Source organism: Eucalyptus grandis, chromosome 6 (genome assembly GCF_016545825.1).
Source record: "Eucalyptus grandis isolate ANBG69807.140 chromosome 6, ASM1654582v1, whole genome shotgun sequence".
Classification (NCBI taxonomy): Eukaryota; Viridiplantae; Streptophyta; class Magnoliopsida; order Myrtales; family Myrtaceae; genus Eucalyptus; species Eucalyptus grandis.
In genome coordinates, this window is record NC_052617.1 from 37,181,450 (window position 1) to 37,205,752 (window position 24,303).

General features: G+C 38.9%; 3 protein-coding genes and 1 non-coding gene across 6 annotated transcripts; 3 read left to right on the forward strand and 1 right to left on the reverse strand.

The window, feature by feature from the left end:
- Window positions 1-2,112: 2,112 nt before the first annotated feature.
- Window positions 2,113-2,218, reverse strand: LOC120295189. The gene has a single exon (XR_005552547.1). It is a non-coding gene; the product is annotated as a small nucleolar RNA R71 (small nucleolar RNA).
- A 4,184-nt stretch (window positions 2,219-6,402) lies between these two features.
- LOC104449528 (caffeic acid 3-O-methyltransferase) lies at window positions 6,403-9,379 on the forward strand. The gene is given in 5 exon segments (XM_010063709.3): window positions 6,403-6,836; window positions 7,990-8,162; window positions 8,165-8,299; window positions 8,723-8,787; window positions 8,892-9,379. Coding segments are annotated over 5 exon segments (1,104 nt in total). The 3' UTR covers window positions 9,189-9,379.
- A 4,439-nt stretch (window positions 9,380-13,818) lies between these two features.
- LOC104449529 (tetratricopeptide repeat domain-containing protein PYG7, chloroplastic) lies at window positions 13,819-18,224 on the forward strand. The gene is made up of 5 exons (XM_010063710.2): window positions 13,819-14,008; window positions 14,404-14,459; window positions 15,446-15,738; window positions 16,330-16,476; window positions 17,620-18,224. The coding sequence occupies exons 1-5, from the start codon at window positions 13,875-13,877 to the stop codon at window positions 17,899-17,901; spliced, it is 912 nt and encodes a 303-aa protein (XP_010062012.2). The 5' UTR covers window positions 13,819-13,874; the 3' UTR covers window positions 17,902-18,224.
- A 2,753-nt stretch (window positions 18,225-20,977) lies between these two features.
- Window positions 20,978-23,958, forward strand: LOC104449530 (protein SENSITIVE TO PROTON RHIZOTOXICITY 1). 3 transcript variants are annotated; one of them, XM_010063713.3, is made up of 2 exons: window positions 20,978-21,105; window positions 22,120-23,958. In XM_010063713.3, the coding sequence occupies exon 2, from the start codon at window positions 22,150-22,152 to the stop codon at window positions 23,734-23,736; it is 1,587 nt and encodes a 528-aa protein (XP_010062015.1). In that variant the 5' UTR covers window positions 20,978-21,105; window positions 22,120-22,149; the 3' UTR covers window positions 23,737-23,958. The 3 variants fall into 3 exon arrangements, with proteins under 3 accessions (XP_010062015.1, XP_010062014.1, XP_010062013.1); XM_010063712.3 differs by lacking the exon at window positions 20,978-21,105 and adding an exon at window positions 21,140-21,315 and having other exon boundaries at window positions 22,102-23,958; XM_010063711.3 differs by lacking the exon at window positions 20,978-21,105 and adding an exon at window positions 21,142-21,315.
- The last annotated feature ends 345 nt before the right edge of the window (window positions 23,959-24,303 follow it).

The window sequence follows — 24,303 nt, forward strand, 5'->3', positions numbered from 1 at the left end:
TTTCAATGTGCCAACATGAAATTTTAGTAACTGATGAAGATCTACATAGTTTATTCAAATTTGTTTATTATTTCGTGGCTTGGCAATCCAGTCGAATGTGGGTTGGCACAAAAAAAAAGGAAAGATAAATGATTTTTATATGAAATAAAATAAACCAAAATGCATTAGTCACATAGTATTTTTGACACTTAGCTAATTTGATTCTCATAATAGACATGCGGTACAATGACTAATCTACTTTTGATGCTTTGATTGCCAAAGAGAATATAGATAATTGCTTGTCATTTTGTCAGAGTAGAGTTGAATAGATAACTCTATAAAAATAGAGTTATTTTACCTATTTTAGGCAACAATTAATGCATTATCTAAGAGAAAATATTTGGATTTCCTTCTGATTATTTGAATTTTCCTTATTTATGCAAAATAATGAGATATGGAGAGAATAATGAAAAGAATGGCAACCATCAGGAATTCAAATAAAAGCAAAGAGTGGAAAATGGATATCAAATTAAGAAATTCTTGATTTTGTTCCCTAATGTTATCTGCAAGCGTTGGGAGATATATATTTTGGATATATCCTATTAATAGGAGAACATGAGAGAGAAGCCAGGTTTTTGAGTTCGATCGTTTTTCATTCTTCTAAGAGTTTTTCAAGTATTTTGAAGAAAAGACAAAACTGGTGACAAAATTCTTGTCATTTGATTCAAGATGCTGAGTTTGATTTTTATTCTTATTTCTTCTTCTACTATGTTCTAATTTTCTTTTATTAGGGCTACGATGTAGCCTAACCATGATGATGTGAATTTCATAATTTTTATATTTTACAATTGATTTCATTCATGTAAGTTATATATTATTGTGTTTAATGCTTTTGAGTGACTGGCCACCACTTGAATGATCTGATGTGCATGTTTGAGATTGAGAAGTGATAATATGCAATTGCTCATTATAATGTATAACCATGAATTAAACGTGGATAGAGATATACCGCATTATTTGTATAACTTTCAGTGATAAGGTAATCCAAAAGACTCATTGTAAGCTGGGAATATTCATAGTTTTTTTTTTGGGGTAAAAGGTAAGAATAAGGAAATATTAATAGTTTTTAATGCACTCATGTTTATTTTAATTCACATAGAGATATAGTGGATTAATAAGTTAAGTAGGTTTGCTATACCTAGAGATATGATTGTAAATAGATTAGGATATTCCACTATCACATGTTCGATATCGTTCTTGTATTCACAATAATCTGAAATTTATATCTAGTGGTTATGGTGAAATCGGATGCTCTAATATATTTATCTTATCGATTTACTGCATTTAGTCTACAAATTTCGTTTTTAATTTATTCTTAATTATAATTTGATCTGTTAGATAAATTTTAGAATTAGTCTATTTTAGTATTTAATTGGTTTATTAATTATCGATCTCCGTGGGACGATACTTTTCTTATTATTATATTACTTGTTCGATACGTGCACTTGCGTTGAGAATTTTATGAACAAGTTTTTGCGTTGTTGCCGGGGATCGTTTGTTTAATACTAATTAATATTGATACCAGATAATTCTAAGTTTAATCTAGCTTTTGTTTTATTTTTCAGGGTGTACATCGGTTTATGACACGTAGTCAGCAAGGGAAACTTGTTGAGCTTGATCTAGAAATCAAGCGTACATTCAAAAGGGGACTAAGAGAATAGAGAAATCACGCTAAGATGACAGACGGTGATAATGAAAATCCACATAGACTCTTAAGAGATTATGCTACGCCAACAGTTCAAGGCACCACATCAAGTATCAGAAGACCTGTAATTCAAGCAAACAACTTTGAGATCAAGTCGTCACTCATTCAGATGCTTCAACAATCAGTGCAATTCAGTGGGCTACCAAGCGATGATCCAAACGCTCACATCGATGCTTTTCTTGAAATATGTGACACCATTAAATATAATGGAGTTACAGATGATGCTATTAGATTGAGATTATTTCCATTCTCTTTTAGAGACAAAGCTAAGAGTTGGCTTTCTTCTCTTCCTGCAGGATCAATTACTACATGGAATGATATGGCTCAGAAATTTCTTGGTAATTTCTTTCCACCTACAAAGTCTGCGAAGATGCGTAACGATATTACTAATTTTATGCATATGGATAATGAATCATTATATGAAGCATGGGAAAGATTCAAAGAATTTCTTAGGAGATGCCCACATCACGAACTACCCGTATGGATGCAGGTACAAACTTTTTTATAATAACTCTAGTATAAATCTTCGTTCTATGATTGATGTAGCTGCAGGGGGACTTTAAATAATAAAACACCAGAAGAAATCTACAATCTATTAGAGGAGATGGCATCCAATAGTTATTAGTGACCTACTGAGAGACTACCAATGCGAAAAGTTAGTGGAGTTCACAAAGTTGATGCTTTTGCTGCAATTGCTGCACAATTTGAAACACTCAATAAAAAGCTTGATAATGTGAGCGTTTCAGTCATGAAAATTCAAAATTTGACATGTGATTTTTGTGGTGGAGGACATGTTAGCACATAGTGTCGGGTAGGTAATACTTTCAAACAATCTAGTGAAAATTCTAACTGTGTTGGGAATTTTAACAGGTCACATAATAATCCCTACTCCAACACGTATAATTTGAGATGCGCAATTATCCAAATTTTTCATGGAATAATCAGAATGTGACAAGACCATCGAGACTCAAACAATCAGAAGAGACAAAGTCAAATTTGGAAGATATAGTCACCAAACTTGCTAACACAACTCATGACTTCATCAAAAGCACGGATGTGTGATTTCAAAACCAAGAGGCTTCAATTAGAAATATGGAGATGCAAGTGGGTCAATTAGCAAGCATAATGTGAGGGAGATAACAGGGTTCTTTGCCGAGCAACACAGAGAAAAATCCAATTGAAAAGATAACGGCTATTACCCTGAGAAGTGGTAAACAAGTGGGAGAAGAAGAGATTATTAGAGACAAGGAAGAGGTGGTCAATAAACAATCAAAGGAGACAAGCAAGAGTAAACTTTTTCCAGATAATCCCAAGCCATATGTGCTGCTAATTCCATTCCCTCACCGACTCCAATAGCACAAAATTGAAAAGCAATTTTCTAAATTTCTTGATATATTTTAAAAAATTGCACATTAACATTTCTTTTGCAGATGTTTTAGCGCAAATGCCTAGTTATGCAAAAAATTTTAAGGAGGTTTTGGCAAACAAAAGGAAACCGGAGGATTATGAAGCGTAAAGTTAAATGAGGAGTGTTCGACCATCATACGAAACAAATTGCCTCCGAAATTGAAAGATTTAGGGAGTTTTACTATTCATTGCACTATTGTGGATTCTTACTTTGAAAAAGCATTATGTGATTTAGGTGCAAGTATTAATCGATGCCTTATTCAGTTTTTAAGAAATTAGGATTGGGTGAGGTAAAAGCAACCACGGTGTCACTTCAACCGGCTGATCGATCAATTAAATATTCGAGATGTATTGTGAAAGACGTTTTGGTAAAAGTTGAAAAATTTATTTTTCCTGCAGATTTCATAGTTCTTGACATAGAGGAAGATTTTGAGGTAAAACACTTATCTTAGGTCGACCTTTTCTAGTAACGGGAAGAGCTCTTATTGATGTACAACAAGGGAAGTTAATTCTTAGAGTTCAAGATGATCTTGTTTCATTTAATATTTTTAAAGCAATGAAATATCTATCTGATGATAATTCTTATTTTAGAGTTGAGACGGTTGACAAGTTGGTGAATAAGGTTTTTCAGGAAAATGTTTTTAAAGACCCATTTGAAGCATGTCTGACTCGACCAAGGGACAAAGATATTCATAATGAGGAGATAAAGGAATACGCAAATTTCATGGAGGCAATTCCACCATATTCAAGGCAAAAAGCAATTAAATTTGAGGAGTTGCGACAACACATTACAAAGCCTAAACCATCAATTGAAAAGCCTTCAATTCTTGAACTCAAACCCTTACCTTCTCATTTGAAATATGCTTATTTAGATGGAGTTTCTTCTTTACCGGTAATTATATCTTCTTCTTTGACAGATTTGATGGAAGAACAATATAAACCCACTATCCAACCTCAGAGGTGTTTGAAGCCCTACTTTGAAGGTGGTTACAACAAGCAGAAGACCACCATTGAACTTCATCCTCCAGACTAGTGATATTTGAGATAATTTGACTGAAAACTATAAAGCAAGCGCTTCTTGGGAGGCAACCCAAGCATTTTAATTATGTTTTTATTTATTTTTAAGTTTATAATTTTACGAATAAGTTTTTGGCGATACGGAGAACAAATTGATAAAAAAAAAGGACGAGGCGCGCTGGATAGAGCCACTTTTTGGACCTTGTTAGCAGAAAATGTCATGCAGTGAGCCGTCTCTAGAAATTGTATTAGTGCGACCTTTTGTACATCAGTAGGGTTATATATGTGGCTCGTCATCCAATATCATATGTCCGATTTATACTTGTTAGGGTACACAAGTGCGGGCATTAGGCAAAAGAAATCCCACATTAGAGATATTCAACGCAATATAAAATAGTTATATCTTAATCGGCTCATAATTTATTAATTTAAGCTTCTTAGTGGAAGTCAGTCTAATCGGATATGTTGGCAGGACATTTTCAGACTCGAGCTCCCTAGTGAGGCAGATTACTCGGTCAATCAGCAATGTGTTCAGTCAGCGTCGGGGTTAATTGACCTACAGTTGTTAGGGGCTGGTTTAGATTGGGAAGATTAGGAAATCGAGATCCTGGGACAAAAGGTGCTCAACGAAAAGCTAAGTGGATTATTTTGGATGTCTCATGGTACGTTCAAGATCAAGGCTATATATTTTACACTATAATAAACACGAAGATAATTCTACTATCAATTCTGATAATCTCATTAGTTAAATTGAATATACCAGGTCATCATATGTCATCACCCATTTATCTTTTCTTTTGGATATCATGGATATTAGACCATCCGACTTTGTTAGCCCCGTCGAACGCAAAGAGACCCTTTTTGTGACTTGAATCGCATGGAGGTTCACCAACCGGATAACATGCATAATTTATATGAGCAAAAATTATCCAATCGGTTGTAAATTTATTATATGAATGTCAATTTAGTGTTAACTTTTTCACTTTTATGTTAAATTTTTGCATGATATTCCAGAAGTCATTCGGGTCAATTTCGTCGAAAATCGATGATGTTGACGATTCAATTATTGCCGGCTTTTCATTATTCAACACAACTTGAATACTCTCTGGTCTTCGGGTGCAATTGTGAAACACCTAAGTCTAGTCAGTGAGCACACACATGTTGACATAGTTTTGTAGATTTTGTCCAAAGTCTAGTCAGTGGGCGCGCACACATGTTGACATAGTTTTGTAGATTTTGTCCATATATGGGCCCACATTGTTCAGATTAAGATCTCCTTTGTCGATTTTTTCCATATTTGCACGCGCATTGTTCGCCAATGATCTCCACTGAGCAAAATGGATTAGAATCCCTATCCCGCCACTATTTTCGTTTGAGAATCACCTTCTTGCTATTTGATAAAAGAACAGTCTTAGATGCATTAAGAAAATACGCAAAAAGTTCATGTATAAAATAAATACAATGATAGTCGGGGGCGAGGTGAAAGTAGTGGCACAGCTGCCGCCTAGGCATCGGCGAGTAGGCCCTTGCCGACCTCTGGGGACCTGGCGCGGCCGCTGCCCATCAAAGAAACCGCTTCGAAGACTGAAGTTTTCCCGTCCAGACTCAAGCTTTGGCTCATGCAGCCTCCCATTACACTAGCTTTCAAATGAGTTCAAGGTGAATGATTGCCTATGTTAGTGATGGAGAGAGGGTACGAAAGATCTAGTGACTAAGCTGGAGAAATTGTTGCCCGAAATCCTGAATAATTGCTCAAGCTTGCCCTGCGTGCAAGATCGTTGCTCAAAGACACGGTTCTGCAAAACAAGTGCTCGAAACTTGCTCTGCGTGCGAGATCTGCAGTACCGACTTTGAGGTGGACCATAACATCGACAATCATTGCGATGAGATTATAATTTGAACGCGATTCTCGTGGCATCTAGATATTATTACTATTATCATCATAAGCACCGGCCACCGGGCACTTTCAAAACTTTATTGCACGATTTTTTAAATAGATAATTTCATCGACGAGCATTGCGATGCCACCCCAGTATGACTCCCCGTTGAATAGTGGTGCTTCTGAAGCAAGCAAACCAGAGTGAAAGTTGACTGATCGTTGGGAAAGTTAAGTAAAGCTTTGTGCACCTCTCCAATAACATAAAAGCATGCATGCAGCGAGAGTAACATGCATGCTCAGAGCTTAATTCCACAACCCCAATCAACTCCACAAATCTAGGTATAGAAATAAAAACATGGCTCTTGTCCTAGACACTAAGACACCTTCCAGTGCCGACGGTCAAGAGGTGGTTGTCGACAACACATGGGTCCACGCGATGCTCTTCGCGAGCTCCCATGTCTTCCCCATGGTCCTCAACGCAGCCACTCGGCTTGGCGTGTTCGACATCCTGTCCCGAGCTGGCCCGGGGGCTCGGTTGTCGGCTTTTGAGGTTGCCTCTCAGCTTGCCACACAGAGCTCGGAAGCTGCTCCAAAGCTCGACCGGATGCTGAGGCTCCTTGCAAGCCACTCGCTCCTGAGCTGCGAGGTGCATGAGCAGGATGATGGCCGGGCTGTCGAGAGGCTATATGGCCTCACGCCGGCAGCTCGCTACTTTCTGAAGGATGAGGAAGAGGGCTCGTTGGCTTCATTGTTGGAGCTTTCCTTCCATCCGGCTCCACAGCAAGTTTGGTACGCCGTATACGAGTGAAAAACATTACATACGCTCACTATATTTCTGGCCATAAAACCAATCAAAATGCAAGAAAACACGTGGAGTTCGATCTTCTTCTCTTTTTTCCTATGTAGAATTTTGTTAAGAACACTACTAAAAAAAGAAAAATTTTCATAAGCGAAGTTAGATTGTTGAAAACTGCTTAGTACAATTGTCACCTGCAAAAACCCGCTTGCATTTTCCATGGTTGTTGCCCTTATAAAGTAAAACTAGCTGGACGCTGTAAGTAAGAACTATGAAACGCATGGCGTCGGTATTTGTATTTTGTGGAATAGATTTTTGTTAGGAGCATTATCAGTGTAAAAAGTAACTATCCATTGATACATCTCGAAAATACAGCTTAAATGTGTATGCATCATTAAAAGATCTGCCTATGGAAGTTTTCTTTTTCGCTATTAGTGTTTTTAACAAATACTATTCTTCTTAATATAGGGTTTTCTGTAAATATCCAGAGCACATGATCAACTTTCTTGATTGAGATCTCGATTTACTAGAAACAAATTGATACGTCAACTGCGAATTAACCCTCATCCATGTTATAATCATCGTATCCAACTCACCTAGGCGGACCAAACCCTCTTTTTTTAAGGTAATGTGTCGGAAGATATAAAATTGAGTGGAATATTGAGAGGATTGCAGTCTAACTTTTTGCCTTGTGAATGCATGCTTTGACATATATATATAGAGAGAGAGAGAGAGAGAGAGAGAGAGAGAGAGAGAGAGCCGTATAATTAATTAGTGGAAGCACGTGACACAATCAATTAATTAATGGAACCCGGAAACAATAAATGAGAGCGGAGGTCCTTATTGATGGGCTTAAAAGCAACATCAATCTACTCCGCTGATAGGCTTGCGATTGACTGGGTTGAGTTTTTAGAATTTTATGCAGCAATTCATGGCAGGACTTTGATAGGAATAGTCTTCTGGACACATCATACCACCATATATCTAGCATTAGATATTCTAACGTAACAAGTTCTCCATATTCAGGTAAATAATTAGGATTTATTAATCAAAACATCATAAACCTCATCTATCTTATGCATCCATCATTTTGCATTCTTAATGCTTCTTTTGTGTGATGGTTTTGCCCCCATGCTATGTGCGCAGGTTGCAATTGGACGATCACATAATTGAAGGGGGGAACCAATTCAAGAAAGTTCACGGAATCTCAATTTTTGAGTTCATGGATATTGATCCAGCATTTAACAACACGTTTAATAAGGCGATGGCCGCTCTAACGACAATAGTAATGAAAAAAATCCTTGAGATTTATGAAGGTTTTGAGGAACGACGACATTAGTTGACGTAGCTGGTGGAACCGGCAAGTGCCTCAATATAATCATCTCCAAGTACCCTTCTATCAAGGGCATCAACTTTGATTTGCCTCACGTAATAGAAAGTGCACCTTCTTATTCCGGTAACTCTCTCTCTCTCTCCCTCTCTCTACTTATACAGCCTTTAACAATATGTTTTGAACTATTGGTGGTGCTTCTAGAGTGGGTCAAGTGTTTCTCCAACCCTGATTAGAAAAATTTCCTCCAACTAATTATATGATTAATGGGTTGCAAACGTGGATATTACTCGTACTAATTTTTTGATATGGTACTTTAAAAAAATTAATTCGCCTGTAGCAATCCTTATTTAAAAAATCAGGCGTGTAGGAAATGTTAAAAAGTTATTCTAGAGGAACACTTGCATAAAGTTGGACTATTCTCATGTCGTTATTTGATCCTGTTTTCACTAATAATGAGCTTTTGAACTCATTAGTATTCGTGTTTTAGTTAATAGGGGACATATGGTTAAACTAAATGCCGGTGACAAATTTTTCGACCATGTGTAGGAATCCAGCATGTCGGCGGGAGTATGTTCACCGCCATACCAAGGGCGGATGCAATCATGATCAAGGTGAATATAAAGTAACACCTCACGAAAAGATAACTCAATCATTTTCAAAGCCATGCCTAATAATATTATTTCATGATCGTCAATATGATATGACGAATTTACAGGATACCTTGCATAATTGGAATGACGAGAACTGCATCAAAATATTGAAGAATTGCTACGAGGCACTACCGAGTAAAGGTAGAGCAATAGTGATAGACTTAGTGTTGCCGGAGGCGCCAGAAGCAAGCGCGGCATCGATGTATGCTTCGAGACTCGATAATACCATGTTGATGCAGCCGGGAGGTCAAGAGAGGACGGAGAGAGAATTCCGGTCCCTGTCGGAGGCAGCCGGTTTCTCCGAGTTCAAGGTCGCTAGTGTCGCTAGTAATCTGTGGGCGGTCATGGAGCTCTACAAGTGAGAGACTCTTTGCGTACCCAGTATGTCGAGAGTTCGCTTTCGAAAATCACGAAAGACTGTCTTTCCATGGATATTTTAAGTAAATTGAACTGCTGAGATCGCATGATAATCTTTAGTTTTGATTAATGGGTATATGGATGGTTTCATCATAAGTGAATTGAACTACTGAGATTGCATGATAGTCTGTAGCTTTGATTCACGGGTGTGGGTGGTTTTATCATAAGTGAATTGAACTGCTGAGATCACATGCAATGCAAGTACTTAGCCTCTCTATTGTGTTAAGAGTATTTCGTCATCTAATCTAATTAAAAACATACTTTGCATGTATTCATGCGGTCATTCCAAGCATATGAAAGAGTATTACCGAAGTTCTTTGTATTGAATACTTTGAGTTGCTTTCTCATTAATCTATTAAAAAAGGTAATTTTATTTATTAAAATATACATTAAGGAAGCAAATTATTGGGCCAAAATTACCCAAAATGTCCTAGACCTATTGTACGGCAGATTTAATCCTAATTTTTTTCAATTTGATCAATATATACTGTACCTTTTGATGATTATCTAGTGTAATTCATTTGGTCCTTTTAGGCCTGAAAATTCTGACGTGGAGATCCTATTAATGCCGACCATCCTACATTATGCAGCTGACCATCGGCAATAGAAAAGGATGCCATTTTGTAGCTTTTTTTTTTCTTTTTTTCTTTTTTTGAGGGACTATTCATCGCCATCCAAGTTCGTCGAACTCTTGGGAATGCATAATAATCCAGTAGGCAACTTACTAGAGCTTGAAGGTAATGAACAAATCCTCCCGTTTAACCGTGCCATCTTCGAACAATTGCCTCAAAGCAAGTCCTATCTACAAACAAAAATGTTTACAGAATCGTAAAAAGAAACTTTAAGTAATCGGAAAGAGAATCCAGCCCAATATGGTGTTTTAGGAACCATGAAAAACAATTGTGAAACAGCAGAACAACAAGCAGAGAAAGCGAATGAAGATCAATTGGGCTACAAGATGAACTAAATGAGGAGAACATATTCGCTTAACAAAACAACATCATTTCGATGTAGTTTTTCCATATTAGATACTGATCGTGTTAAGTAGGACAACCATTGTTAAATTATAATAAATTTGTGAATTCTTTTATGAATAAATGTGATATAAGTGCATCAGTTTGGGGTAAGTGTGATATGAGTATACGTGTGATACTAGTGTACCAATTCGGGAGTTTTTGTGACACAAAAATTAGTTTAGGTAAATGCGGCATATGTATACTAATTTGAGATTTTTAGTAGTATCGATCCTTATAAAAATTTCATTACGCAATGTGAATTTTTCAACAAAAAGATTTGAGATGATTGGAACTAAATGAGATTAAATCTTAAACTATAAAGGTAAAAGCTATCCGAAGGTTAACCGGGAAAAACATACACAATGAGTCCTACGGCTTAAATTGGAAAGGTCAAAAACTAAAAAATAAAAAATCCCAATGAGTTCAAAGGCCCATTCGTTGAACCCAACATGTGTGCAATAAATGGTTTTTGTTGGCCCATTTCTTTAATTGATTGAAACCTAATCACGTCCATTTGTTTGCATGATAAATTGGAAAATCGTTCAAAAAATCTTTAAAAAAATGTTTAATACTTAATTAGCACAATTAAAAGATTTATGACTCTTTTTTCTTTTTGTAGAAGTCTAAAATCGAATTGATAAAAGTGAAATAAATAGGAAATCACGGAAATCAAATCAAATGTGCATAATCAAAATAGATATAGAAAATCAAAGAAAATATCATAAGTATCTCTAAAAATATTTTAATATTGCTAACATCCCTAATATCGCTAACATTGTTAGAATTTTTAAATAATAAACCACGCCTTCATCTAATAGCTTAAGCTTTTAGAACGTTTGACGGTGATTCCACAAAATCTCATATGGTATCAAAGCTGACGGTCTAAGTTCAAATCATTTTGGGCCCCATTTGCCTTCCCAATTAAAACTTGACTTCCCAATTAAATTTTCACGCTTAGAACTAGAAAAATACCAGACTAAGTGAATCTTTTTGGGCCCTATTTGCCTCCCCAATTAAATTTCCACACTTAGTACTAAACAAAAGACCAAACTAAGCATGAGGGAGAGTGTTAGAACATTTAAATAATAAACTACTAGGGAAAAGATCAAACTAAGTTTGAGGGGTATTAGAACATTTAAATAATAAACTACACATTTATCTAATAGCTTAGGTTTTAGAACAGATTAACAATGGTTTTACAAAATCCCACAAAAAGTACTTTTATCATTGATATAAATGTCATTGATAATGAAAATATTTTCTATTAATTTATTTTTATAAAATATATAGGTGATTACTTTTATGAAAAGTTTTTCAAGATCATTTATATTTCGCCAAACAAATAGATTTGTGTGGAATAACCATTATACAATTATTGCTTAGGAATATATTGATATTGTTTCTCAAATACTAGCAAGGTATAAATTAATTGATACTCTAGTTTAACTCACCAGATATTATCTATTTTGATATGTCCAGTATTGATCATTGTCCTTTAGCTTATAGACAATCACTTTTCTAAGAAGGTTACCTATCTTGATAGAACCCTAGTCGAGCACACTTAGCATTGGATTTTCAATATTAAACAACGTCATTATGTCATTGTAAATGAATTTCAGTTCCACAATCCATTAAAGTTCTCTCCATATTTGATGTGTGACTCGATTCATTTATACCTAGTTCATTATCTTAAAAGTCTACCAACAGATGCATTTTATTTGAGTTTTTTTTTTTCATTTTTTTTTTTTTTTTTGCCTCAGCATCTATTCTCTCCCGGCTGGATTCAGTAGTTACAATTATACTTTTTAGTTAAAATTTAAGGTCAGAAAAGATGTTGGTTTCTTTCTGATATAGAGATAATAAAAAAAAATTCATATGTGCAAAGAAAATCCTTTAACATTCAAATTTTCTGGAATTTTGAGGAGAATCACTAAGACTACTGATATACCCTCCTTTATATAAACTTTTAGTAGCTCTTTGCTTACGAAAGTTCACTAAATATTGATAGTAGTTAGATCCACTTGGAAGTAACAAAGAGCTGCTCCAAATCAAACGTATTTGATTTGAGAGAAACCTATTGGTTTAGTTACGTTATAAATTAAAGGTTACTTAGAGTTTACATGGTATCATGTTGTAAAATTAGGCCTGTTTGTTTAAAATTGTTTCTATTCCACGAACAAAAATTTATGTTCTTTTGTTCGGAAATAAAAAAAGAACATAAACGTGTTTGGTAAAACTTTTCTTTCTAGGAATAAAAAATCTATTTTTTTGTTAAGAACAAAAAAGAAATAGAAAAAAGTTGTTTTTGTTCCTAAGAACAATTCCGAAAAACAATCTTTCTCTCTTCTTTTTTTCTTTTCTTCTTCCTTTTGGTTGGTCGTTGGCCTTGGCTATGGTCGGCAACTAGCCAACGAGGGCCAACAACCTCGCCGGAGATTTGCCAATCCTCGGCGGCCGAGCCTCATTATGGTTGGGGAGGCTTGACCTCGCATTGGCTAGGCGAGCTCAAGCTCATCCAAATCTAGGAGGCCGACCTCGTGTCACCTGCGCGAGGTCGAGCCTCACCGGTGGCCTCGGTGGCCGGGCGAGCCTCGCCTAGGCGGTGCGAGGTCGGCCTTGCAAGATCTAGACAAGCTCGAGCCTTGTCGGTGGCCTCGGTGGCCGAGGTGAGCCTCGCCTAGGCGGTGCGAGGTCGGCCTCACAAGATCCGGGCAAGCTCGAGCTCACCTAGCCAAGACGAGGCCGAGCCTCACCCGACCGGCGCGCGAGGCTCGACCTCGCTCGGCCACCGAGGCCACTAGCAAGCTCGTCGGCCCTTGCGGTGGCCCGGCGAGCTCCGGCGAGCTCGCCGGACCTCGCCTAGCCGATCACCGACCACCACCATGGTCGGTGTACCGGTCACAAAGGAGAATGAAGGAAAAAAAAAAGAAAAAAGAAAAAAGAAAGAAGAAAAAAAATGAAAAATATAATAAAAATATTGAAAAATTGAAAGAAATAACAAAATTATACAAGTTTACCAAATGCATTTCTATTTCTAAAGTAAATTCTTTTTGCGATTCCAACCGTATTCTTATATTCAAAAATTGTTCTTAGGAACAGAAACAAAAAAAAAAACTATTTTTATTCAAAAATTGTTTCTCGGACTAGAAACGTTACTAAATGCGCCCTTAGTTTATCCGGTGTGTGTGGTACGAAAGAGACGGCCACAATCGATGGGGATTTATCAAGAACTCAAAGCACCTTGAATACACTAAGCAAAGAACATAACAAAAAAGCCTTTAAAATATTGATTGCCGAGGATAAATATTGAATGTGAATTAGAGTATTTTCATTACTAATGATATTTTATTTTTAGATATTTTCGTGAATAATGAAAAAAAAAAATTCGTTCATTCATTTTCGTAAATAATATAAATGATTATTTTAATTCGTTCATTTTTTATAAAACAAATAGAAGAGAAATGCATACAAATATGGGAAAGAAAAGAATAAATAAAAAGAATGGGGTTGAATTGGAATTTTAATAAATAAATAAATAAAATACTGAGAACTTGATAATTGGATGGCTCGCTGGCTCGTATCCTTCTGCTTCAACCTCCAGTTGCTGAAGCTCCCATGGCGGACCGCGCTCTCTTATCCCTCTCCCCATCTCCTTCCTTCTCCTCCATCTCCGACCGGATACCACCTTTCCATCCTTCAATCCTTTCGCGCTCGACCATCTTGAAGACCAGGCTCAGAAGAACAATCAGGTAATAAAGTTTAGCACACAAATTTTGGAAAGTGCGAAATACCGTTTCTGCTGTATAATTACGAGCTTGGCATCGCAAGGACTCCCGAATTAAGGCCCCTGCAACTCATTTTGGTCGCACCCATTATGGGTCGTTTCGTGGTTGTGATTTCTTGGCTACTTCAGCTCTTGTTTCGGATCGGACTATGGAAAATACTTGTGACCGTGAAGCCACCTTTGCTATATCTTTGATTAGCAATGTTAGTTTGCATTTTAAACAGCATAAGGACAATTCTTCATCATAGTCTCGCTATATCTTAGATGCCCTTGTTTACTATTCATGGTAAACTATGAGTAATTTCACTTTGCATTAAAGCTGTTAATTTTTATTATTTTTTCCGTCTGTTGTGGATGAAGGCAGATATGTCAAAGTGAATTGACGGCAGAATCACGGTCATTGCCACGGCTGAAGGGTAATGCTTCTTTCTCTCTCTCAACTTTAATGCCAAGAATCAAGAACTTGTGATGTCGGAACTGCACTCTGCTATGTTTTCAGAACAGTCTGCTTGAGTATCAGTCTAAATACCACTTTTAGTGTCATGATTCATCCCAGGATATAGGGCTCTTGCTTAGTACTGATGTTGGGACAAGTTGGGGCTTGTAGTTCTGCTGATTCAAATATAGTTGGGATGATTTCAGAGCTTAGGAACTAATGGGTGTAGTATTGTACTTAAAGAGTAGGATACTCTTGCTAACTTTTATGTACAAGGTTATTCCATTTGAAATATCTTTTAAATGGCCATAGTAAATCAAATGCAGTGGGTATACTTGACGGAGATACTTTTTGACCATCGGTGTAATTCCATTTATTGCGCAAATGAGTTCGACCCTGTTTTTGGACTTTGGAGCAGTAATCTCTTAGGATGACAAAATGGAACCCATGGTCTAGTCACCAGCAATGTTCCTGCAGATTCGTCAAGAGACAGACAACAATATTTACTTGTAATTCAGAAACATTAACTATCATTTATTAAGGCTTTCTACATCTTAAAGTTTCCATCTGGTTATTTTAGGGCCTATCTGGACTCTACCTGGATCCACTCATCTTCGCACTGATGTAACTGTTTAAGCTGCAAATGGGTCTAATCCCTTAACTTCTCTGGATTCTCCTATATCTATAGGGATGACTTGAGGGCTTGTGATATTATGTACCACTAATTATCATGCTTTCCCTGGTATTTTTTCTCTTTTAAGTTCCTTTAGGGTAGTTGGGTGCTAATACGATGCAAGTTCTTGTTTTAATCTCTTTGAGAAGATTAATTTTAGTAAACTGTCTCATTCTGTCATTACCTTTCACATACCTCGTTTCTCTCTTCAACTATGTTTTGATTTCATTGTTTTCTCTCCTGTTAGCTACAGAGATGATCTCATTTTTTCTTTAATTTTACATTTGTTTCAGAGTCTTTGGAGAACCCTTTTATTATCAAAAAGATTTTAAAGGTGAAGGAGCCATCATTCTGGATATCTGCACTCTCAGTCGGACTTCCCTCTTGGTTGGCTTGTGCACAAGTTGCAGTTGCAAGTGAAACTACTCAAATAAATGCTGTTTATGAGATTGGAGAGTTGTTTGAATTGGGAATCCAACTATCCTATTTGCTTTTGCTCTTGGCCTTGCTTGGTGTGGGTTCTTTCTTTGTCATCCGTCAGGTCTTAGTCCGCAGAGAACTTGACCTTTCTGCTAAAGAGCTGCAGGTGATTTTTTTTTTTTTTTTCAGAGTTCATTCCTAGATGGTTTCATGACATTTTTTATACACAGAATAGAGGCCTCTGTTGCATGACTCCTTTATTGAGGTTGGGTAACTTCATCCATAGGACGCGAAATTGGGGTGGGATGGGTATGGTGACGCTTGACTTCACATCAATCATGCTATGTTCATGTTATTATAAATCTGCAACAATACTAAACCATCATAAATTCATAAGAAAATTATAATGTCGCGCATAGAGCGCATTTCTTTTGAGAACACTTAGTTAATGTCTCTTCGTTTCTGCTGGATAGTATTCTAGTCTTATATACTTTTATGCCCTGTCCAATCTTGTCACATCTAGACAAGTGAGACACCGGCACACTACCAGGCCCCTGCACCTCTTATTCTGGTCTTGAGTATCATTGGTTTTGCTTAGTAGCAATTTATTAGAAACTGTTGTGGCATGCCATGTTACTCTTGGATTTGATTGTCTTTGAGCATTTAGTTACAGATGTCATCTTGTGTTTTCCTTTTTCATTTCTTTTTGGCTATTTGCAGAGGATTATCCTATTATGTTCCTTTTTTTTTACTACAGGAGCAAGTAAGAAGTGGTGATGCTAGTGCAACTGAGTTATTCGAACTGGGTGCAGTGATGCTAAGAAGGAAAGTTTACCCAGCCGCAACTAAGTACTTGCTTCAGGCAATTGAAAAATGGGATGGAGATGATCAAGATCTTGCACAGGTACTAAGTCGTTGTAATACTTAATTAGAAGGACAAGTCTTGGTTCTTAATCAACTACAGTTTTTTTCCTCTTGCCATCCTTCTCTATGTGTGTTTTTTCATGTTGATTCTTTGAGACATTGGAAACTAGGGGTGCTTGGTTACCGATCCGGTCCGATTCCAAGGTGGAACCAGGAGGACTGGTTCCCAATTAGGAACCAGGTAGGTGGTCCGGTTTGGTCCAATGGAACCGGTCACTTTTTTTTTCCCACTACTCGATGCCTTATGTTATGAAGAAGTATATAATAAATAAATAAATAAATAAAAACCTGGTCACTTTTTTTTTTTGAAGAAATTAAAAGATATATATAGTCAGTCCGGTCCCGTTTCCCTTGGAATCTGGAACCTGTAACCGGACTGCCCAGACACCAATTCCACTTTAAGGAACTGAGAACCGGACTGACACTTCCAGCAACCGAACCAAACTGGCTGGCTTGGTCAGGTTTGGGCAATCCGTTTTGTATGCTCCTATTGGAAACTTACCAAAGTCTTGGTTAAATGACGTTTAGAAGAGGCTATAGATAGAAGGCCATCTATTTGAGCTTCTGGTTTTGCTTTACTGTTGAAGTTTTCTATAATGTATAAGCTTCCTTTGACTAGTTACCATTATCTGAATAGGCCTTGAAAATAGACTGGAATAGAAGCTCGTGCAGCGTAGGTAGGTTAGTGGAAAAGATTAACTTTAAAGGTGCATAAAAGGATAAAAAGCCTATTCTATGATAGATTTTTCTTGCTTCCTTCATAGCAGCACTCCTGAGCTTCGTACTGTTCCCCAAAATAGACATTCCACAACTAGAGATCCTCTCTGTTAACTCTTTGTGCGGTCAACTGAATCCAGGAACCATTCATTTGACGTGTAAGCTTTTACGTTGTGGCCTGAATGCACATGTACTCCATTTCTTCCTGATTATTTAGATATCATTTGAGCTTTGTGCAAGTAATGCTGATATCTATCACACAGCCAAGCATAGAAGTTTGCATTTCAAACTAATGAGAAAATACATAAGATTTTCTTGGCGTTAATCATAACTCCTTGGGCATCTAGATAAACTGGGGCTCTTCTGGTCCATTTTCTGGGTCTGTAATTTGGTTTCCACATGTCAGGTATACAATGCCCTCGGTGTTAGTTATGTTCGAGATGGCAAGCTTGAGAAAGGAATTACGCAATTTGAAACTGCAGTGAAGCTTCAACCGGGATATGTGACAGCTTGGAACAACCTTGGTGATGCATATGAAAAGAAGAAAGACTTGAAGTCTGCTCTTAAGGCATTTGAAGAGGTGCTACTTTTTGACCCTAATAATAAGGTAGCTAGACCACGGCGGGACACGTTAAAAGAACGTGTGACCATGTACAAAGGAGTTCCCGTGAAATCAAAAGAGAGATGATTGTGATTGATGGGACCAACGTCGGCTTTTTTTTTTTTTTCTATGAGTTGGTATGATCTTTCTTTTGAATTCATCTGATGTCATCCAATTTTGGGACAGAGTATTTCTTGACACGAAAAGGGCCGCCACCATAAATTTGTGATCGTACCATAGGGATCAAAACCAGCCTCCTGTTAAAAAACTCCGCACTTCAATCATTGGAAAGGCAGAAATTAAGCGTTTATCTCAGCTCATCAGATTGTTTGTAATGGGTGGCAGCTTCTGGCGACCCACTCTCTTTGTTTTAATGGTTTCAAAGTCAAAATTTTGGGTTGCTTCCTGAATGATTTTGTTCGTAAGAATGGCAGTGTTGACAAATTTCCCTTTCTTCTTTTAGCCAGAAAGTCTCTAGTCTCAACGAATGTGATTGTAGAAGGTTGAAGTCTCTCATCACATGTCGTCACTGCATGTGTCACCTCTTTGAAATACATGTTTTGTTTCGGAGCGGCTGCGTCCAACAGAACAGCCTTGCCAAAATGCCATCTTTCTTAATCAGTGAAGGCCATCGGTGTGTCGGTAGTTTGACCTCGAGGAGAAGAAATAAAGCTGCTTGCGTGAAGGGCTGAAGTGTGGCCTCGTGGCCTTGCTGTTTAATTCGGCCTCTCGCAAATTCTATTATCGGTTCCTCGGTTTCTGGGTTTTTAGCGTCCCTACGTCCATTCATGAGATCTTTTCTTGGGAAGTTCAAAATTCATTTCATCTTGCGAAGTAGTGTTTGGCCACCACAAAAGCCATACTATTCCAAAACTCACAATTTCATCTTGTACATGAAGATAAAATATAATGTGTACAGACACTTTTTAAGTGTCTTTACAATTAGGGGTGAGCATGATCCGGGTTGAGCTGGTTTACCCCCAAACCTTAGAATCAACTCACACAGTGTTGGTTCTCAATTTTTTGGACCGAAAACTGATCCTATTAAGTTTGGAACCAATGACCGAACGGACTCAGTGGGTTTGGTTCGGTTCCAAAGTCAACCCGGGACCAATCGATAATTTATTTATTTCATTTTTTATATTCTCTAAAAAGTCAACTGAGGACCGGACCAACTCAATAGGTTTGGTTCGATTTCGGGGTCAACCTAGGACTAATTGATAATTTTTTATTTTATTTTTTGTACTCCATGAAAAAACAATCAAGGACTGGACCGACCCAATGGATTTAGTGACGAGCGAGATCAGCTAAGAGAGGCAAGCGACAAGTGTCGAGTGGGGTGAGCGTTGAGCGTTGAGCAAGGAACAACAAGCCAGTGAGCATTGAGTGTGGCGAGCAAGCACGAGTAACCTAAAACAAGTGAGGCAAGTGTCGAGTGGCGAGTGGAGAAATTATTTCTTTCGATTTTGGCAAATTGAAAACTAAAAAAACAAATAAGATAGAAGAGAACAAGTACAAAAAAAGGATGCCGTGAAAAGTTATTTATGCCGTTTTGAACTTACAAAAACATTTTCCTTCTTTATAAATTATGGTTGTTGATGCCGTAAAAGACATTAAAAGATTTAAGTTATTTAAAATAGTGTGAAATTACTTGAACTCATCGCTAAGGAGTATTTGGGGTTGTTGATGTCGTTTATTTTAGGGTTTTTATATAAAAATTATAAATAATATATTAGATATATAATATATATAGAATCGGGGTTGGTTCGGGATTGGACCAACTTTAAACTCGCAGAATCAAATATCAAGCCGCGCGGCGTTGGTCCAAAAATTCTAGGGACCAATGACCGATTTAGTCTCTTTAGGAATCGGACTAGGGCCGGCGGGATTGAATCGATCCAAGATGGTTCAAGGCTGACCCTAGACCGATGCTCACATATTCATAACATCTTGAAATGGCCGCAGGTTCCCAACACACAAAAACACGCACTCCTTGAAACTTGAATCCTAAAGGATAAAGGATTGTGCAGAAGTCTTGACACCATCAAGATCTGCACATCACACTTCACCAAATGCGTTGCTACTTCGGCACTCGGTTGAAGGACATGGCCACGACGGCGGGAAGTAAGACAAACCTCCCACGGCTCTAATTTTGCACGTGGGTTTCGCTCAGTCATCACTTCCACATCCTGCTTCTGACTGTAGCGCCACCAACTTGACAACTTGCTCTATTAGAAAACTACAAATCCTCCCCACGAGGCAGGGGTTGGTAATAATTATAATCGGAATCACCGTCGTAATCCTTCCGGCGGCAACCCGGACGAGGTTCGAATTTTCATTTTTGGGTGGGGGGCGGCAACCATAGCTTCTTTTGACGTTCAAGACGCCTCATGATACAGGGTTGTATTTTCTATGTCGCAACGCTTCGCGAGATCTTCAAAGATGTAGATGTGAACACTACTGCCTAAAGTCAAAACGAAATTTTCTATCGTGTCCTAAAAAAAGTCTCTATGGCCAGATGCCAAAATCACTGGCCAGCGTCGAAAGTTACACCGAAACACGTCGTGAAGCTCCTACCGGGTCAACCCGAGGCCCCCCCGCCCGAAATCGGAACTCTCCCTCGGACAGAGTCAGCAGGTTGACCTCAAAGTTGGCATCTTTTAATCTTTACAAGTTTACAACGACCCCTCCACGCAGCGAGATGAATCTCGCGCACATGTTCTCGGTTTCGCTTCCATGCAACACGTCCCCTTACTTCATGGAAGCAAGCTGTCAAGCGTCACAGAGAGAGAGAGAGAGAGAGAGAGAGAGAGAGAGAGAGTTTGAGAGAGTCGTTGAAAATCGCAGAGGCGTAGCTTCCTGGTAGTCCTCCACTCCACGCAGCTCCCCATTAAAGAAAAGCTCCGGAGCATCATAATGTCCCCCCCCCGTCCCCACAATTATTAGCAATTTTCTATTGCGCACACTCGCGACTCGAAGGAAGGAAGGAAGGAAGGAAGGAGCGGGGGAACAAATACAGGGAAGCTGGTCAAAATGCCTCCCGATAAAGACAGATATGACGGGATGTGAACGAACCGGTTGTCCTGTGGCGAAGCGGTCGGACCCACTTCCACGTCCAATCTGACGTCATCCCTCGAGCTTGGCCCCGCCGGAACCAAACCCGGTCTCGATCCGAGCCTGACCCTCTTGCGTTGGTGGGTTCAAGATCGTCAAGATCGGTGCTTTGGGTGGAGTGCCGATTCTTCATGGACGGCAAGGATCGATTTTGACCTCGCGACCTCGGTTGAGTTGGTGTGTACTGTACTGCGTCTCTTCTCTTTGCCCGAAAGGCGTGTGCTCCGCTCGGCCTTTTTATCTATCGGTTTTTAAGCGGTTCTTGAATTTGGCTTTTACGACCGCCCCCCTGCCTTTTCTCTCTCGCCTCATCTCTCTCTCTAGAAATACAGCGACCCGAATCGGAATAGACGCCCGAGAGGATCTGGGGAAAGATTTCGATCCCCTGTAAGTCCCCCTTTTCTCGTTCATCGCTCGCATCTCTTGTTAGGGTTCTTCCTGGGTTCCTGATGTGATGATGAGGAGATTGTTCCTTCCCTCTTTAGCTGGGAGCTAGAACGCTTTGTTTTTGTATGTCTTCGGGGGGTTCTGTGGAACGTGGGATTTTTGTGCTGTTTGAGCTCTGTGAAGTGTTTTAGCTGTTTCGTCTATCGATCTTGATTATCATGATGAGTTGGGTCGTTCTCTGGGTTTGGTCACCGCCGCCAGCACCGTACGGATTTTTGTTAAGATTTATTTTCGTTTTCGAAATGAAATTTGGGGTGTCCTAAGTGCTTCATGGACATTAGAAGGAGTTGCTAATTTTCCTTGTAATTTTGAGTTTAATTTAATTCTGTTATTTGGGATTATGAGTATGAATTAGAAAGAAACCTGGGACGCATGATGTGGAGGCGACTCGAGTGCAAACTACACTGAATTGGAGGGTGCTTCCTGTGCTTCAGAGGGTTGCGTAAGTTAGAGATGACTGGTGATTTGTCATGGGGAGATGCTTGTTTTTCTCTATGATTAGTTGATTTGTGAAAACGCGCCTGGAGAACACTGTGTATAGTCAAATGTGTGAAATGAATTGTGGATCAAATTCTTGCTTGCATCGCCCTTCCGGCAGAATGTTATTCTTTATGAACCCCGGATCATATGTTTAAATGGGATTACTATTGGGGCAAAAACATGATCTAGTTCTTTTGTTTGTATTGATGCTTTTTCAAAGACGATTTTGCATGCAATTTTTAACAGAAATTCTCTGGTGGTCAGCTTTTATTTGGCGGTGATCTTCGATTCGTGATGGACTTAAAGATGGATCTCGAAGAGAGGTTACGTGCTGAAACCTGGGGGAAGCCTTCCTCTGTGAATGATTTACCCCAACGTGTTCCCCCTGACCGGCAGACACAATTCCCGAATTTCGCCTCACACAAGAATCTGCAAAAGCGGGAAGATCAAGATCCTTCAATCTCAAATTACGGCATGAGGATCGAACCTTCATTCTCTGAATTTAATCGTCCTTCTGAATGCCAGCCACCTCTTCCCAGCAACCCCATTAGTCAAGATCGAGGTGTCCAGATGAATGATATACTCCAACTCGGTAAGACCCAAGAGTGGGACCCAAAAGCGATGCTGAATAATCTCTCCTTCCTGGAACAGAAGATTCATCAGCTTCAGGAATTAGTGCACGCTATTGTTGGAAGGAGAGGGCCAGTTTTGGGACGACCGGATGAGCTGGTGGCACAGCAACAGCAACTCATAACTGCCGATCTCACTTCAATAATCATCCAGCTGATCTCTACTGCTGGTAGTCTTCTACCATCAGTGAAGAACTCCCTTTCTTCAGCATCCACGCCACCCATCAGGCAGCTCGGTCAGCTTGGTGGGATTTTAAATAATTCTGGATCTGGAATTGGTCTCGACAGCAATCTTGTGCTCCCAAGTCAAGGCGGAAGCAAAGTCCCTGATCAGTCTAACCAGGTTGATCCAATGGATCAATCCGCTATCGATAATCTGGAGGATCATGAATCAAAAGATGATGAAGATGGGGATGAGGGGGAAAATCTTCCTCCGGGATCTTTTGAGATCTTACAACTAGAGAAAGAAGAGATCCTCGCACCACATACTCACTTTTGTACCATATGTGGGAAGGGATTTAAGAGGGATGCTAATTTACGCATGCACATGAGAGGTCATGGGGATGAATACAAAACACCTGCAGCACTAGCGAAACCCCACAAGGAAGCTGGTTCTGAAATGATGCTCATCAAGAGGTATTCCTGTCCATATGCGGGTTGTAAGCGGAACAAGGATCATAAAAAGTTTCAACCTCTGAAGACGATATTGTGTGTCAAAAATCATTACAAGAGAACTCACTGTGACAAGAGCTATACGTGCAGTCGTTGCAATACCAAGAAGTTTTCGGTCATTGCTGACCTTAAAACGCACGAGAAGCACTGTGGGAAAGATAAATGGCTTTGTTCCTGCGGCACTACATTCTCCAGGAAAGACAAACTTTTTGGACACATCACTCTCTTCCAAGGCCACACCCCAGCGATTCCCTTTGACGAGAACAAGGGCGGGCTATCTTTGCAAGGAGAACATAATGAAGACACAAACAAAGTTGGTAATGTGAGTTTCAGTTTCGGCTCCAGCACTCCTAGTTCAGGTGGAGTTCAGAATATCATGGAAGATGTCAAAGGGAATGTTGATGATCCATCGAGTTTCTTTTCCCCTTTGAGTTTCGAGGCCAGTAACTTCGGTGGGTTTAATGAGTTCACGCGATCTGCTTTTGATGATTCGGAAGGCGCGTTCTCATTTCTCCTTCAAGCATCTTGTAATTACACTCAGAAAAATGGAGGTCAGTCGAGTTCTAATAATCTAGAGTAACGGTGTCGACAGAGCATGCGCCAGGGTTTGTGAGTTTCATCTTTCTTTCGCAATTGTAGAACGAGGTGGCCTGATTTTAGTGACTGAGCTTTAATAAACTCCTGCTTACTGATAGCTTTCGTCTGTACTCTATGGTCTGTTGGATTGATTTCGGATGTTGTAAGAGTCAGAGATGTGCTTCATTTCCTGTGAATCCATTTGCACCCTTTATTTTTCCTTGTACCTTCTTATAGTTGTTTTCAATCTTGTAATCTGTTCTTTATCCACGCGTTTGAAATAAAATAATATGCTAGAAGCTATGGTAATCTCATTCGACATCCCTAATGTCATCCTAATGGTTAGGGTAATATTTACTATCCAACCTCATCAGTCAATCCCGACGACTAGGGTAACCATAAGCTAAGTCACATCTAGAGGTCCATCTAGCGTGGTGTGACAGGTTCCACCACACATTCGATCTAGACAAGACGAATATGATTTGATCAAATGATATGCTTGAGGATAAGGATGTGGGCTCTCCATCTACCTGCTGCATTGATATTTTTGGACTAGATCATTTTCGGGAGA

Coding starts and splice junctions, on each gene's coding strand:
- LOC104449529 (XM_010063710.2), top strand. CDS start 13,875: ATGGCGGACCGCGCTCTCTTATCCCTCTCCCCATCTCCTTCCTTCTCC. Junction 14,009..14,403: donor AGGCTCAGAAGAACAATCAG/GTAATAAAGTTT, acceptor TTGTGGATGAAG/GCAGATATGTCAAAGTGAAT. Junction 14,460..15,445: donor GTCATTGCCACGGCTGAAGG/GTAATGCTTCTT, acceptor CATTTGTTTCAG/AGTCTTTGGAGAACCCTTTT.
- LOC104449530 (XM_010063713.3), top strand. CDS start 22,150: ATGGACTTAAAGATGGATCTCGAAGAGAGGTTACGTGCTGAAACCTGG.